Raw genomic sequence first — 12,931 nt, 5'->3', positions numbered from 1 at the left:
GTAACTACAAAAATATCCAAACAGCAGTAGGCTGTATCATCCTAGTTAGTTCAAATTCCAAAAAAAACAACAACTTTGATATAACAAGGCCTAACTAAAATACGTAATAAAAAGCATATTAGGACTAAGATAACTCTGCAACAGTAGCCATGCTTCTGTACATAAGTTCCCAAAAACTACTTTTTGTACCTAGTTCTCATGCTTCTGTAGAATGGTAGCCATGCTTCTGTCACGATATCCATCAGTACCTAGTTCTCATCAAAATCCGGCGCTGAACTCCTCAAAGCTCCCATCATCTGCCTCTCTTCTCTCGCTAACTTGTCTATCCATTGGAGCATGTCATCTATCATATTTATCAACTCTTCTTTTTCTGTTAACAGCTTGTTAATCGTTTGACCTTTTTCATTTGTAACCCATGCTTTCTCGGCTTCTAACTTTTCAGCAAACGATTTCCATCTTTGCAACTCAAACTCAACCTCATTTACTCGAGAAGAACTCTTAACGATTTCTTCTTTTGCTGTATCTAACAACTCACACGCATTCTTCAGCAAACTCTTTGTTTGTACCAGTTGATCATGCAACAAAAGCTCTTCTTCCATCAGTTTATCTAACCGAGACGTCCATTCTGCTTCTTTGCCCTTGTAAATCTCATCCAAAGTATTAAATTTGTTTTGAAGAAGCTCTGTGATTTTATAAGAATTGACAGCTTCTTGGAATTGGGAATCTTTAAGTTTCTTGACAGCAAGAACCAATTCTTTATTTTCTTCCTCGATTTGAAGAATCTTGCATGTCATCTCCTTACAAACACCATCTTTCTCAATTGTCAATCTTTCAAGTTTTGACTTTATATCTTTATTGCATGATTTTGATTCTAAAAGCTGACTCTGTAAACATATTCTTTGGTTCTCTTCACAAGCAAGAGCTTGTTTACAACACTCCAATCGTTTTTTAACATCTTTTAAGGGTGTAATCTCAGAATCCAACTTCCTTTCTAGCATTGATATCTCACCCAAATAATCAAGTTTCTCAACTTTCCACTCCTTTTCTTTCACATGACGAGTATTTATAAGCAACTGAAAATTTTCTTCCAGTATACCTAATTGACTAGTCTTCAATCTTAATTGTTCATTAACGGTCACCTTTTCTTCCATCTCAGAATCCAACTTCCTTTCCAGGATCGATATCTCACCCAAATAATCAAGTTTCTCAACATGCCACTCCTTTTGTTTCACATGAAGAGTATTTTTAAGCATTTGAAAATTTTCTTCTAGTTGACTTAATTGACTAATCTTCAATTTTAATTGTTCTTCAACTTTCACCTTTTCTGTCTTCAAACTTTCATACATATGCTCTAAATTTTTTTCCTTTAAATCTCTATCATATTTCTCAGCGTCCCACTGTTTTTCCTTCAATTTGAGACTATTTTGAAGCTTTTCATGAGCTTCTACCAAGTAGCTGAATTCCTCATGCTTGCTTCTTATCTGATTTACAAGCTTCTCGTTTGCAGCCTCTAACTTTTCCAATTCAATCATCTGCTTTTAGTTCAGATCAACAAAAACAAAAGGTAAATTTAAAAGCATTCATTAATACAATAACAAAACAAAACAAAAAGAAGGTAACATGAATAAGCAACTATAAAAGTAAGCAAGGTGAATACCAGAAGGTAAATTTAAAAGCAAATAAAACCTCAGACAGTAAAAATTACAAATCCTACTATATGCAAACACTTTTGACATCTAATTGATGCATGGGCCAAGCTCTTGATGTAGCCAAGCCCCATACAAATCACTTTTTATAATAAAAAGAAGTAAACATTCTTTTTCAGCAGTTAATGAGGTAACTTTAACATCCTTATTAACAAGTAAACATACAATGAAGCATTAGATGTAGCAACTTCAACCCATTAACCAATAAACAGGTCCCTTATGGATGACACTTAATCCCTAACAAGTCAAAAGTGCAACATGAAAAAAATAGTTAAAAAAAGGCTCCAAGCCTTCTCATGTGCCATAAGGCATTTTTTTTTCCGTACACACTTAATTTTTATTTTATATTTTTGTAAGGCAAATTTCTTTAGACCTATTGTCGATGGGACTTGAACCTAGACCTCCCAACCCTAGGTGTTCCTAAAGGATGCACTAACAGTCACCTACATATTTGCAAGCAGCCTACTTGCAATCACCCATAACAACATTAACCAATATGAAATAGAATAATCAATGCATTGTAAAGTTGTCTACAACTATAGATCACACAAAAGGTTCACTTATTCCATATCAGCAAACCAAACGTTCAATGAACCATTCAGCGGAAGTTCATTTTTCTTCGTTTATTTAATAAGTGAACACTCACGAACAACATTTTGTGTTCATTTAGTCCAACGAACGAACATGAACACATCTTCTGTTAAGTTCATTCAGTTATGTTCATTAGTTTATGGTTGTTTAAAATTTATATATTCATTAAACATTTTAGGTCCTTCAAGTTTAGTCTAGACGTCTAGTTTTTTGAAATTAGAATATCACTCATTAGAACTTAATCTAGCTTCGTTAGATATTTAGACCAATTGTTCATGTTTTCTTTGAATTGGTGTTCGTTAGATTATGTCCGCTTATGTTCATTCATCTATTTTTAGATATGTTAGTTCGTTTTGTCTACATGCCTAACACCTTTGGTAAAAACTAAACTAAACAAAAATCAAGTGGCAAACAATGAGGCATCCAGTAAAAACTAAACTAAACAAAAGCAGAAAGCTAAATCCAATTAGCAAAATCACATAGCTGTCAAACAAGTAATAACGAATTGAATGTATCAATAAAACCTAATAGATGTTCCAGTAGTATGTATCAATCGCATATATAAATCGGCATCATGTATACTACAATACAAGATCAAAATCAACGCAAGTAACACAAAATTTCATCAAATCAGGAATAATAAACAGAAATTGAAACCCTAGGTTCCGTACAGTGGCGACGAAGATTGCGATCACGAGCGAAGGACGTGTTTTTGACGAAGATTGCAGTGATAAGTGGTGGGAGGCGAAACCGAACTAGATTCCATAACCCCCAAGTTGTAACTGTGAAATTTATTATTATAACTAGATATTATTCTGAATCAATAAAGAACAAAATTATTATCAAGATTATTATGATTAAAAGAGGAGTAATATTACAAACAGTTGATATTGAAACAGATTTAATAAGAAGAAATCAATACAACTGAATAATTCTCTAATCAGGTCATAGAGTAATCAAACTATGATTTAATGAATATGAGCATGAATAAGTGAATGAAATAATAATCTTTCTTCAAAAATTGATGTCACAATCTATTCTTCAGTATATATGTTCAAGCTTTCCAGCAGCTCCTTCAAGAATCAATAGTTTACTCTATTAGTCCTTCATACTTAAACCGACTTCAATCTTCATCCTTTCTTTAACACTTATAATTCACCATTAGTCCTTGAAACAAACTAATCACACAATAAGAGTATTCTACATAACTATTTTGTTTAAAACTAAATTGAAGTATATGTACACTAATCAATACACCCCCTCAATTTAAGTTTTAAACAAATCAAACATTCTCAAACTTTTAACAAGCTTGAAATGTTGGTCTATAGATAGACCTTTTGTTAATATATCTGTCACCTGACTAGCAGACTCAATCTTTAAAGGTTTAATGGTACCATCAATTATTTTATCTCTAACAAAATGCAAGTCTATTTCAAAATGTTTAGTCCTCTCATGAAAGACAAGATTAGAAGCAATTTGCAAAGCAACTTTATTATCACAAAACAAAGAAACTGCTACCTTAACCTTTACCTCCAAATCTCTTAAAAGGTTTTGAAACCACATAACTTCACAAGTAAGAGAAGCTAGGGCTCTATACTCAGCTTCAGCTGAGGATCTAGAAACAACACTTTGTTTCTTACTTTTCCAAGAAACAAGAGAATCACCCATATAAACTGCAAAACCAGTAACACTTCTTCTAGTGGCTTTGCATTTAGCCCAATCAGAATCAGAATAGCCTTTTAAGTCCATATTAGAAGATTTAGAAATCAATATACCTTTACCAGGACTATCTTTCAAGTATCTAAGCACTCTAAAAGCAATCTTCAAATGAGACTCAAAAGGAGAATGCATATATTGACTCAAACAGTGTACAGAGTATGAAATATCAGGCCTTGTGTGAGTCAAGTATATCAGTTTACCAAGAAGTTTTTGATATTGAGTTACATTCTCTATTTTCTTGTCATTTTTATCTATTGGTTTATTAGAAATCACAAGCTTCGATTCATAGGGAGTTTTAAATGGTTTGCAAGCAAGTAATCCATATTCAGAAAGTAATTCCAAAACATACTTTCTTTGAGATAAGCAAATATTTGTATCAGTTCTTAATATTTCTATGCCTAAGAAGTACTTTAACTCCCCTAAATCTTTTATCATAAAATTTGTTTTCAAGTAAGTTTTAAACTTGTTAATTTCATCTATATTATTCCCAGTAACAACTATGTCATCAACATAAATAAGAAGTGCAACAAAGATACCATTTTCAGATTTAACAACTCTCAATTGTTGATATGAGAAGCGAAGGATCGAACGCCTTTATGTACTCCCTAGTTGTCTCATGTTGAACAATTGATTGAGTTAAAGTTTGCTTAAATGTTTTACTGCCTCCAACTTGTTGATGTAAGATGTGACGGATCGAACGCCTTTGTGTACTCCCTAGCAGTTTTACTATGAACATTGTTGTTGAAGCAAACTTTGTGATTCTCAAATGAAAAATCTTGTTCACTATAGACTCTCAATTTTTTCTGAAAATATCACAACAAAGATTTTACTCTTTTTGATTTCACAAAAACCAATTTTTGCTCTACCTTTCTATGGAAAACATTTTGATCTATTCTTGCATAGACTAAGGAGGAGTTTGTGATTTCAAAAACTTCCAAAACTTCAAATGTGTTTTTAAACATTTTCATATACACGTTTGATGATTTTCCAATGATTTTCAATCAATTGAAGTTCGGTGATTAGTTTGCACACGAGCGATACGTTCACTCCATGAACTTCATCATCGCCGATAAGTTCTAACCCCGGAGTATTCACTTCTTTCATTAGATTGTAAGGGTATTTTGAGTGATGATGTTTTCGTGAAAATAGGATGGAGGGAGTAAAGTCGAAAAGTGAGAGGTTAAGGTGATATGTTGAGAGAAAAGGGTTAAAAGAAATGATACCCTTCCCAAAATTCTCAAATCGCCGGGTACAACACGTTTCTATCAGATGTCATTTGTTGATATCTTGATGTTGAAAAAGTCTTCATGGACCAAGCGAAGCGATGCACATCTTTACCTAACCACTCAAGTGTTTCTTAACAAATACTTGTTTCAATTTTCACGGAGATTTTCACATTTCTATTGACTCTTCATTTGGAAGATGTTGATATTGAAAAAGGGCGACATTCTGCTCCAGTTCCCGACTTCATTTGATCACGTTGTGTCTAGAGCTATCTTGATTGGTCATTCATTTGATCATTATTCATTTCTTTAGGACACATTCGAGTCATATCTTTGTGATATTATTGCTTATCTTTGTGATATAGCTGGAATAGTTGTAGTGATATCTTAATTGATATTCCACGATGATCAAATGGAAATCCTAACAATGCTAACATTTTTTCTAACGTTGAAAGTAGGTCTCATAATTACATTTATGTGGTTATTGAGTTAATGAGAAGTCTAAATGTGACCTCGGTTATTTCATAAAAGTTTTTAAGAATAATAGATTGTGGTTATCGAACGCTTCGGCTGTACTAACCATGATTTATATTCTTTGAAGCAATCTCGTGGTTGAAAAGCTGCAGACCGAACTATGTTAGAGTATTGCTTTGTGCATATCTCAATGATACATAGGAAATCCGAAAAATTTTATACATTTCTATTGGTCATTTATTAATCATTTTGATATTTGAATATGTTAACGGATCATTCTTATCCGGTTTCATTTCTCATCTCACAAACACAAAAAAACACCAATACCATGCTATAACGTTTGTACCAACAACTTCAACTTTACATTTTAGTCACCTCTAGGATTGTTTGAGTTGGGCTAATGGTTTGGGTTGATGTTTTGATGGTCAACATTTCTCCATATGCACAAAATCTAACTTTAGATCGTGTTATTTCTTTTGACATTTTATCAATCAATGTTTGCATAATGACATTGGTTCCCAACTTTGTCATTATGAGGGGGAGAAAATATTATGATTGATTGGGGAAGAAATAAGAATGATTGATAAGGTCAGCAAGGAGAAAATGTTGTGTTTGGTTGTTTCAAAAGGTTTAGGTTTATCTTTCAAAGATGAGAAGATCAAGATATTCATCCTAAAGATATAAATGGAGGATTCATGGAACTTTGATGGATGATAACTTGAAGTTGATGAAACAATAAAAGTCTTCATGATAACAAGATTTTCACTATATTTCAGTCAATTGAACTCAGATTTTCACTAGCTCTTAGTTGATTGAGATCTTGGCTTGAAAAAGAAAATCCAAATTGATTTCAAAGATAAGAATGAGACCGAAGATGAAAGGATATTCACTCAAGATGTTACAAAAAGTTCAAAGATGCTCCAAAAATGTGTATACTCATGAATTAAGGGGGAGCATTATTACTTCATAAGAGACTTATCTAAACTTCATTCAAATGCTTACTCTCCAAAGTGTTCAAGTCGATGTGACAAAGATTGAAGCTTCAAAAAGTTGATAGATTGGTTAGAAGATTCAAGTCAAAGAAGTAAAGCTTCAAAAGAGTCTTCATCAACACACTTCATTCAAGATCTTCAAGTCATACAACATTTTATCAAAGAAGCTCCAATGCATACATCAAGAGGGAGAGTACATATTCATGAAACTTCTTGGAATGAAGAATCAAGAAGTTGAATTTCACTCAAGAATCAAAGATTCAAGAATCAAAGATTGAAGAATCAAAGCCAAGTTCATACCTTCCGCATTTCAAAAGACAACTGTGATTCATGATTCAACAATCCTCAAAGATTCAAGACACACACACACTCATTATTCTCTGTTCAAAAAGAACATTGAGAATCACCATATGATTTAACTTTAAGAAGTCCAAGACCAAGACTGAATCAAGATCTCCAAAGACAAAAGAAAAAGCTTTGAAGACTTGTTTCAACACATCAATTGTCTTCACCACCGAGCTCATCAAATTCAATCCTACAAGACAACATAACACGTACTTCATTCATTACAATATATCACTAAGGGGGAGAATGTTAAAAATCCAAAAATAGTGATAAATTGTAATTTGGAATAGTGGACTTACTTGTAGTTAAGTCATAGGTAAATGATCACTAAAGTTGAGGGGCTAAATGTGATAATTAGCATATTTGTGTATTTAGCCTATAAATACCCCTCATACCTTAGAGATCATAAATCTGGAACCTTATTAACCTTTACAACACTCATTAATTCCAATCATCCACTTTCCTTTCACAGACACACTTTCTCTCTCAAAACACACACTCACACCAAGAACACACACACTTCAAATCCGCCATTGATGATGTGAATTCGGTGCTAGAAATCGTGTTTTAACAATTAACACATGTATTTTTTAAATATCGTAAACAATGATATGTTCACATGTATTTTTTAACGCATGTATTTTTTTAAATACGTACATATATGTCTATGTATAAACTTTGTTATAGAAAAAATACATATAAAAATGTGAATATAAGGTCATTCACATACATGTGTATCACTCAAAAAAGTTTATAGCTTTCAAAACTTTTATATTTTTACTGTTTATATATTTACAAGTTAAATGTGATCACATAACCTTATATTATTAGAAATATTACTGTATTAATAAAGTTTTATAAAAAAATAAATATACCACAATTGGCCGTACGTTTTTGTCCATTAATAATAAAAAGTTTTACTATTTTTAAACATTAGAATCCATTATTAACGAACGTACATTTCGGCATTTCGGTTTATCTAAATTTTATCAACTAATATTCCTATTATGTCCTTTGAGTACATTGTAGTTTTAAACGGATGAATTTATTTACAAAAAAGCCATTGGATGATATTAATCCTTGATCTATGTAATCTAATGGTCATTATTAATTCTCGCAGTTCTCGACTTTTTATTAGTTCTCGTAATAACTCAACTATCTCTCTCTCTCTATATATATATATATATATGTATGTATAACCTTAACAGATTCTAACAAGATTTGTTAAAATACGAATCTTAACAAATCTTAGACATGTTAAAACAAGAAACCTGTTAAGAACAAATCATGTTGTGTTAACAGGTTTTGTGCCAAAATTGTGTACCTTATCTAAGAGTAATACTCCAGCGACGTTCAAAAGTTGTGAAAGTTTAGTGTCCAAAATTAGAAATGAATTAGTGATAAAATAAAAGGGATTTAATGCTGAGCGTTTTCACGAGTTTTTTTTTAGACAAGATCATAGACGCACCATCATAGTCATGGTTTCACTCATTAAAAATATGGAGTAATAGAAAAATGAAAAACAAAAATGAAAAATGAAAAAAAAAAGGGTATAAAATGGATAGAAAAAAAAAACAAAGATAAATAAGATTGAGAAACAAAAAACAAAAATGTGGTGGCACGCAATTCCACAAACTCTTTTTATATACTCGTATAAACAAAGTACCGCAATACGGGTTAGTAAAACCTCTATAAATTAATAATGTCGGGACCGGGGTTTTTTATAAACTTATCGAGATATTATTATATTAATAAGTTAATAAATTATTAATTTAAAAATATTCATATATTACCTTCAAAATTTCCGTTTTTAATTTCCATTTTTAATTGATGTTGACACATTAAATTAAAAGAACTTGTCAAGTGTATTGTTTTGAATTAAAGATAGTTCAATATACATGATTCTAGATTTTTCACTATAAAATGTCCAAGGATAAGTTTTAAAATCACATCAACTATGACTTCTAAACTAAAAGGTGTTAAAAAAATCAACCATGAGTCCATGACGAATCAACAACAAAAATTGTTATACAAGTATAAGATAGATCATCAAGGGTGTACCAAACAAAATTTGGTGCAGTGGGTTGACAAAACTTTTGATCTGAAAGTTAGTCAAACTACAATATAAAACACCCTCAAAAAATCATTGAACACTTCGCAACTTTTTGTTACAATACGAGAAGATAATGCGTCAACTCTTACATGCGATGAGAAAGTTTAAAGATGAACTCAATTTATATTCCAAGTTTCAAAAACAACAAGTGACTATAGCTTCATTATTTTACTAGACAATGTTAAAACTTTGAAATATTTAAGAAATTATTAATTTATAGTTTTATTGGGACTAATATATTTACATAAGGGTTTCAAAAAACTTATTATCTTATTATTTTATTTATTGGGGTCCGATTTTGTGCGGACAAATCATTAGTTATATCGAGGTTATTAATTTATCGAGTATTAAATTATAGAGGTTCTACTGTAGTTGTGTATACGGATCTTGTATTTAGATTATTTATTTATTTTTATTGTATTTAGATTTAGATAATGAATAAACTAGCACGTTACCCGCACAATGCAACGGTAATGACAATGATGACGGTCTGATGGTGGAGACGATGGAGGCGTCGTCGAATGACTTAGGTTGATTTACATGTAAATTATGTAAATGTGGTAGTGGATATATTTTAAAAGATAAGGGTTTATGGTGTAAATTAGTTCATTAAAGGCAATTTGGTAATTTCTTAGTAGTTCATTTAGTAAAAGAGTAAAGGTTCATTAAGGGTAAATTAGTCATTTTCAAACTCTTCTTTTTCTAACTTTTCAACCACATGGTATAATTTTTATAATGTAGTAAAGAAGTAAAGATGGTGATATATAATATATTATTGAGACTAAACCTTAATGGTATCTAATTCTTTCCATAAGAGTCTTAGATATGGGACCCAGATTCGAGTAATAAGGGGACAAGGTTTACTCTTATTAATTATCATGCAGATGGATTCATAAGTGGTTTTTATCCCTTAATGGTTCCTTGAAAATTGAATGACATCATACCCAAAGGAGTAGGTGTCGATAAGCAGGACAAACAGGCTATGAGTATTCGAACGTTAAAAAAAAAACTATTGGAACAATTAAAGTATAAATATTACCAAGCTAGATTATTACCCCGCATAATACGCGAAAAACATGTTTATTTTAGTGACATGTTGAAATATTTAAAATATCGTAAGTTAACAAATACTTAATCACACATGAATTGTACGACTAAAAAAATAAGAAGTTAGATTGGTGGTTGTTGAGATTCCGGTTAATAGTCAACGAACCGTTGAGAATGGATACATCATCTTTTTGAGGTCTTGCTAAGTAACGTTTCTGTTTGTTTGATATCTTTCATGCATCTGAATATGTCTGCAATATTGTTATTATGTTTGTGTTTTAACATATTGTTTGAATAGTTTAGTTAACAACTAAATTTACTAAACGATTTAATTATCAATCTATATGTCGCATGTTATGCTAATCTAACTTAAAGGTATGCATAATATCTTTGCAATTTTCATACAATTATTCCTTTGATACATAGTTGTTATAAATAACTATAGATTTCATATTTTTTAAGTTCTTCATTAACCTAAAATTCATTGAGTAATTATTAAAAAGTTATGTTAATTTGTACATCACACCTGCATAATCTAGTGTGTATGTATATACATGTTATATTATATTATATGATATAATCTGGTTATTTAATCTAATTCAGCTTATTAGACCGTTCCGATTAGTGAACTGGTAAAAGACCCATTTGATATCCGGTCCGGTTTTTAAAACATTGATTTAAATATAACAAGATATTAATGATGTAAAATTAAATACATGGATATAACCAATATTTTATATGATAAAAATCTTAGACAAAATTATAACTAAAACGTATTATATTAAAAAGAAAATTTATTAAAATGGAGGATTCAAGTTGGTCAACTCAAGGAACCCCCAAGTTCTGAATAGATCGTTCAAAAAAAAAGGATGTAAAATATAGAAAATATTAGTTTTCATAATTATATCAATAAATAGCATTAATTATTAATGTTGACAAATTTAATAAAGAAATAATCATGTAATGACCCGACTAAGGCGGAAAACTCGGGATGCAAGATAAAGCACACGCCCACATGTATGTTACATAGGAATAACAAAATGAGTGCATAAAACAACCCACATTCATATAATTAAATCATAAGCATTTAACATAAAGTCAAAATCCAAAGTAAACATAGATAAACTCTCACGCAGGGGATAAGCAGTTAGGCATAATGCCATAGTCTAAACACAAGGCATCAACAACCAAAACAGAAGATAAGCAACATCAAATCCTAACTTTGGGTCTACTAAAGGCCACCATGCTATCCTCTTTAGCCACTTCTAACATTCTCAAATTGCACACCTGAAAGGATACTTAAAAGCGTCAACACAAAGGTTGGTGAGTTCGTAAGTTTCATAGTAAGCATTTCGCATCAAAACATGTTTTTAAGAGAACACACAGCAACGTTTGATTATAGACTTACTTTAGATACAATAAGTACACACAGGTTGCATTCCAATACGTCTCAAGGCCATTTGGTTAACCAGGCGGTGGTAGAACACACAAGGATAGGCATAAAGCACTATCGACCACATAAAGCACACACAGGGATAGGCCCACGACACTATTGAATAAGCACACAGAGGGATAGGCACGCGTCACTATCAATAAAGCACACACCAGGTATCATGCAGTACAATCTATAATCTATAATCGACATAATAAAAGAGTGTCCATAATATAATCAAAAATCTAATCCAATATATGAAGTCATAGATGTATCTGAAATATGTAACCGTAAGTGTATCCGAAATAGATAGTATAAAAACACCATATACGTTTTATCAGAAAAGTAGTTTGTATCCTTTCAGCCCCATGAAAACATGTGAAAAGGGGACTACGAAACTCACCTGATGTTCATTTGATATCTAAGCACATGATAACGTCAAGCAGAGTATCCACAAGTATCTACAAGTTATCAAGTTTACTAGGTTTACCTAACATCCACCATCTTTGCGTGTTTAACCATTTTGAGAGATTTGACAGTTTGCATGTTTTGCCCGTTTAAGTGTTTTGACCATTTGAGTGTTTCTGAGCATTTAAGTGTTTCCGAGGATTTGAGTGTTTCTGAGCCTTTGAGTGTTTTCCAGATTTGAGTGTTCTTGACAAGATTTGTCTGTTTTTCCTAAGAACTCTCAAAACGTTTTTCTTTAATATCATTCTTAGTTTCAGAAATCCGATTGTACTTTTACGTTCCTTATCACTATAGGAAAACAATATTAAACATATGGACCCTAAAACGAACTATATGTGTGTGACCCATTTGGTAAGAAAGTTTGAGAAAAGTTACTAGATCATAAAAAAGATGGACACTTTGTTTACAAAAACACAAACAACTTTGGATCTAGGTAACTTTTGATAGTAAAAGTTAGAAACTTTGTAGATCTTGTTAAAATCACCAATTTTAGAAGAAAGAAAATACAAAAGTTTTATACTTTGACTCAAGAATATGAAATGGATGATGAATATAGTGATGTTTTGTTGCCAGATTTATAGAATACAAGTGAAAAAGATAATTTTTAGGCAAAGATATATTTGTGTGTTCTTGTGAGATTTGAGAGTTTTTGAAAGGATATTTCGTGATTTGTGTGTTGTGTGTTTTTGGGTTTTTCTCTTGTTTGAGTGTTTCTTATGAGCTTATAGAAGACAAAGGCATTTTGAGTGTTCTAAATTCTTTGGAGATTCTAAATGCACCATGCGTTGAAACCGTTTAACTACTTACTACTCTACTTAACT

General features: G+C 31.4%; 2 protein-coding genes across 2 annotated transcripts; both read right to left on the bottom strand.

The window, feature by feature from the left end:
• Positions 1–248: 248 nt before the first annotated feature.
• Positions 249–1,532, bottom strand: LOC122596879 (uncharacterized protein At4g38062-like). The gene has a single exon (XM_043769523.1). It carries the CDS (start codon positions 1,530–1,532, stop codon positions 249–251), a length of 1,284 nt encoding a protein of 427 aa, XP_043625458.1.
• A 2,031-nt stretch (positions 1,533–3,563) lies between these two features.
• On the bottom strand, positions 3,564–4,451 carry LOC122596878 (uncharacterized mitochondrial protein AtMg00810-like). Its single transcript, XM_043769522.1, has one exon. The coding sequence runs from the start codon at positions 4,449–4,451 to the stop codon at positions 3,564–3,566; it is 888 nt and encodes a 295-aa protein (XP_043625457.1).
• Positions 4,452–12,931: the final 8,480 nt, after the last annotated feature.

Source organism: Erigeron canadensis, chromosome 4 (assembly GCF_010389155.1).
Source record: "Erigeron canadensis isolate Cc75 chromosome 4, C_canadensis_v1, whole genome shotgun sequence".
NCBI classification, from domain to species: Eukaryota; Viridiplantae; Streptophyta; class Magnoliopsida; order Asterales; family Asteraceae; genus Erigeron; species Erigeron canadensis.
The sequence above is the reverse complement of the archived record's forward strand: the minus strand, read 5'-3'. Positions and strand labels throughout refer to the sequence as shown.

What these genes read in the sequence shown, in the direction of transcription:
- LOC122596879 (XM_043769523.1), bottom strand. Translation starts at nt 1,532, where the DNA reads ATGATTGAATTGGAAAAGTTAGAGGCTGCAAACGAGAAGCTTGTAAAT.
- LOC122596878 (XM_043769522.1), bottom strand. Translation starts at nt 4,451, where the DNA reads ATGATAAAAGATTTAGGGGAGTTAAAGTACTTCTTAGGCATAGAAATA.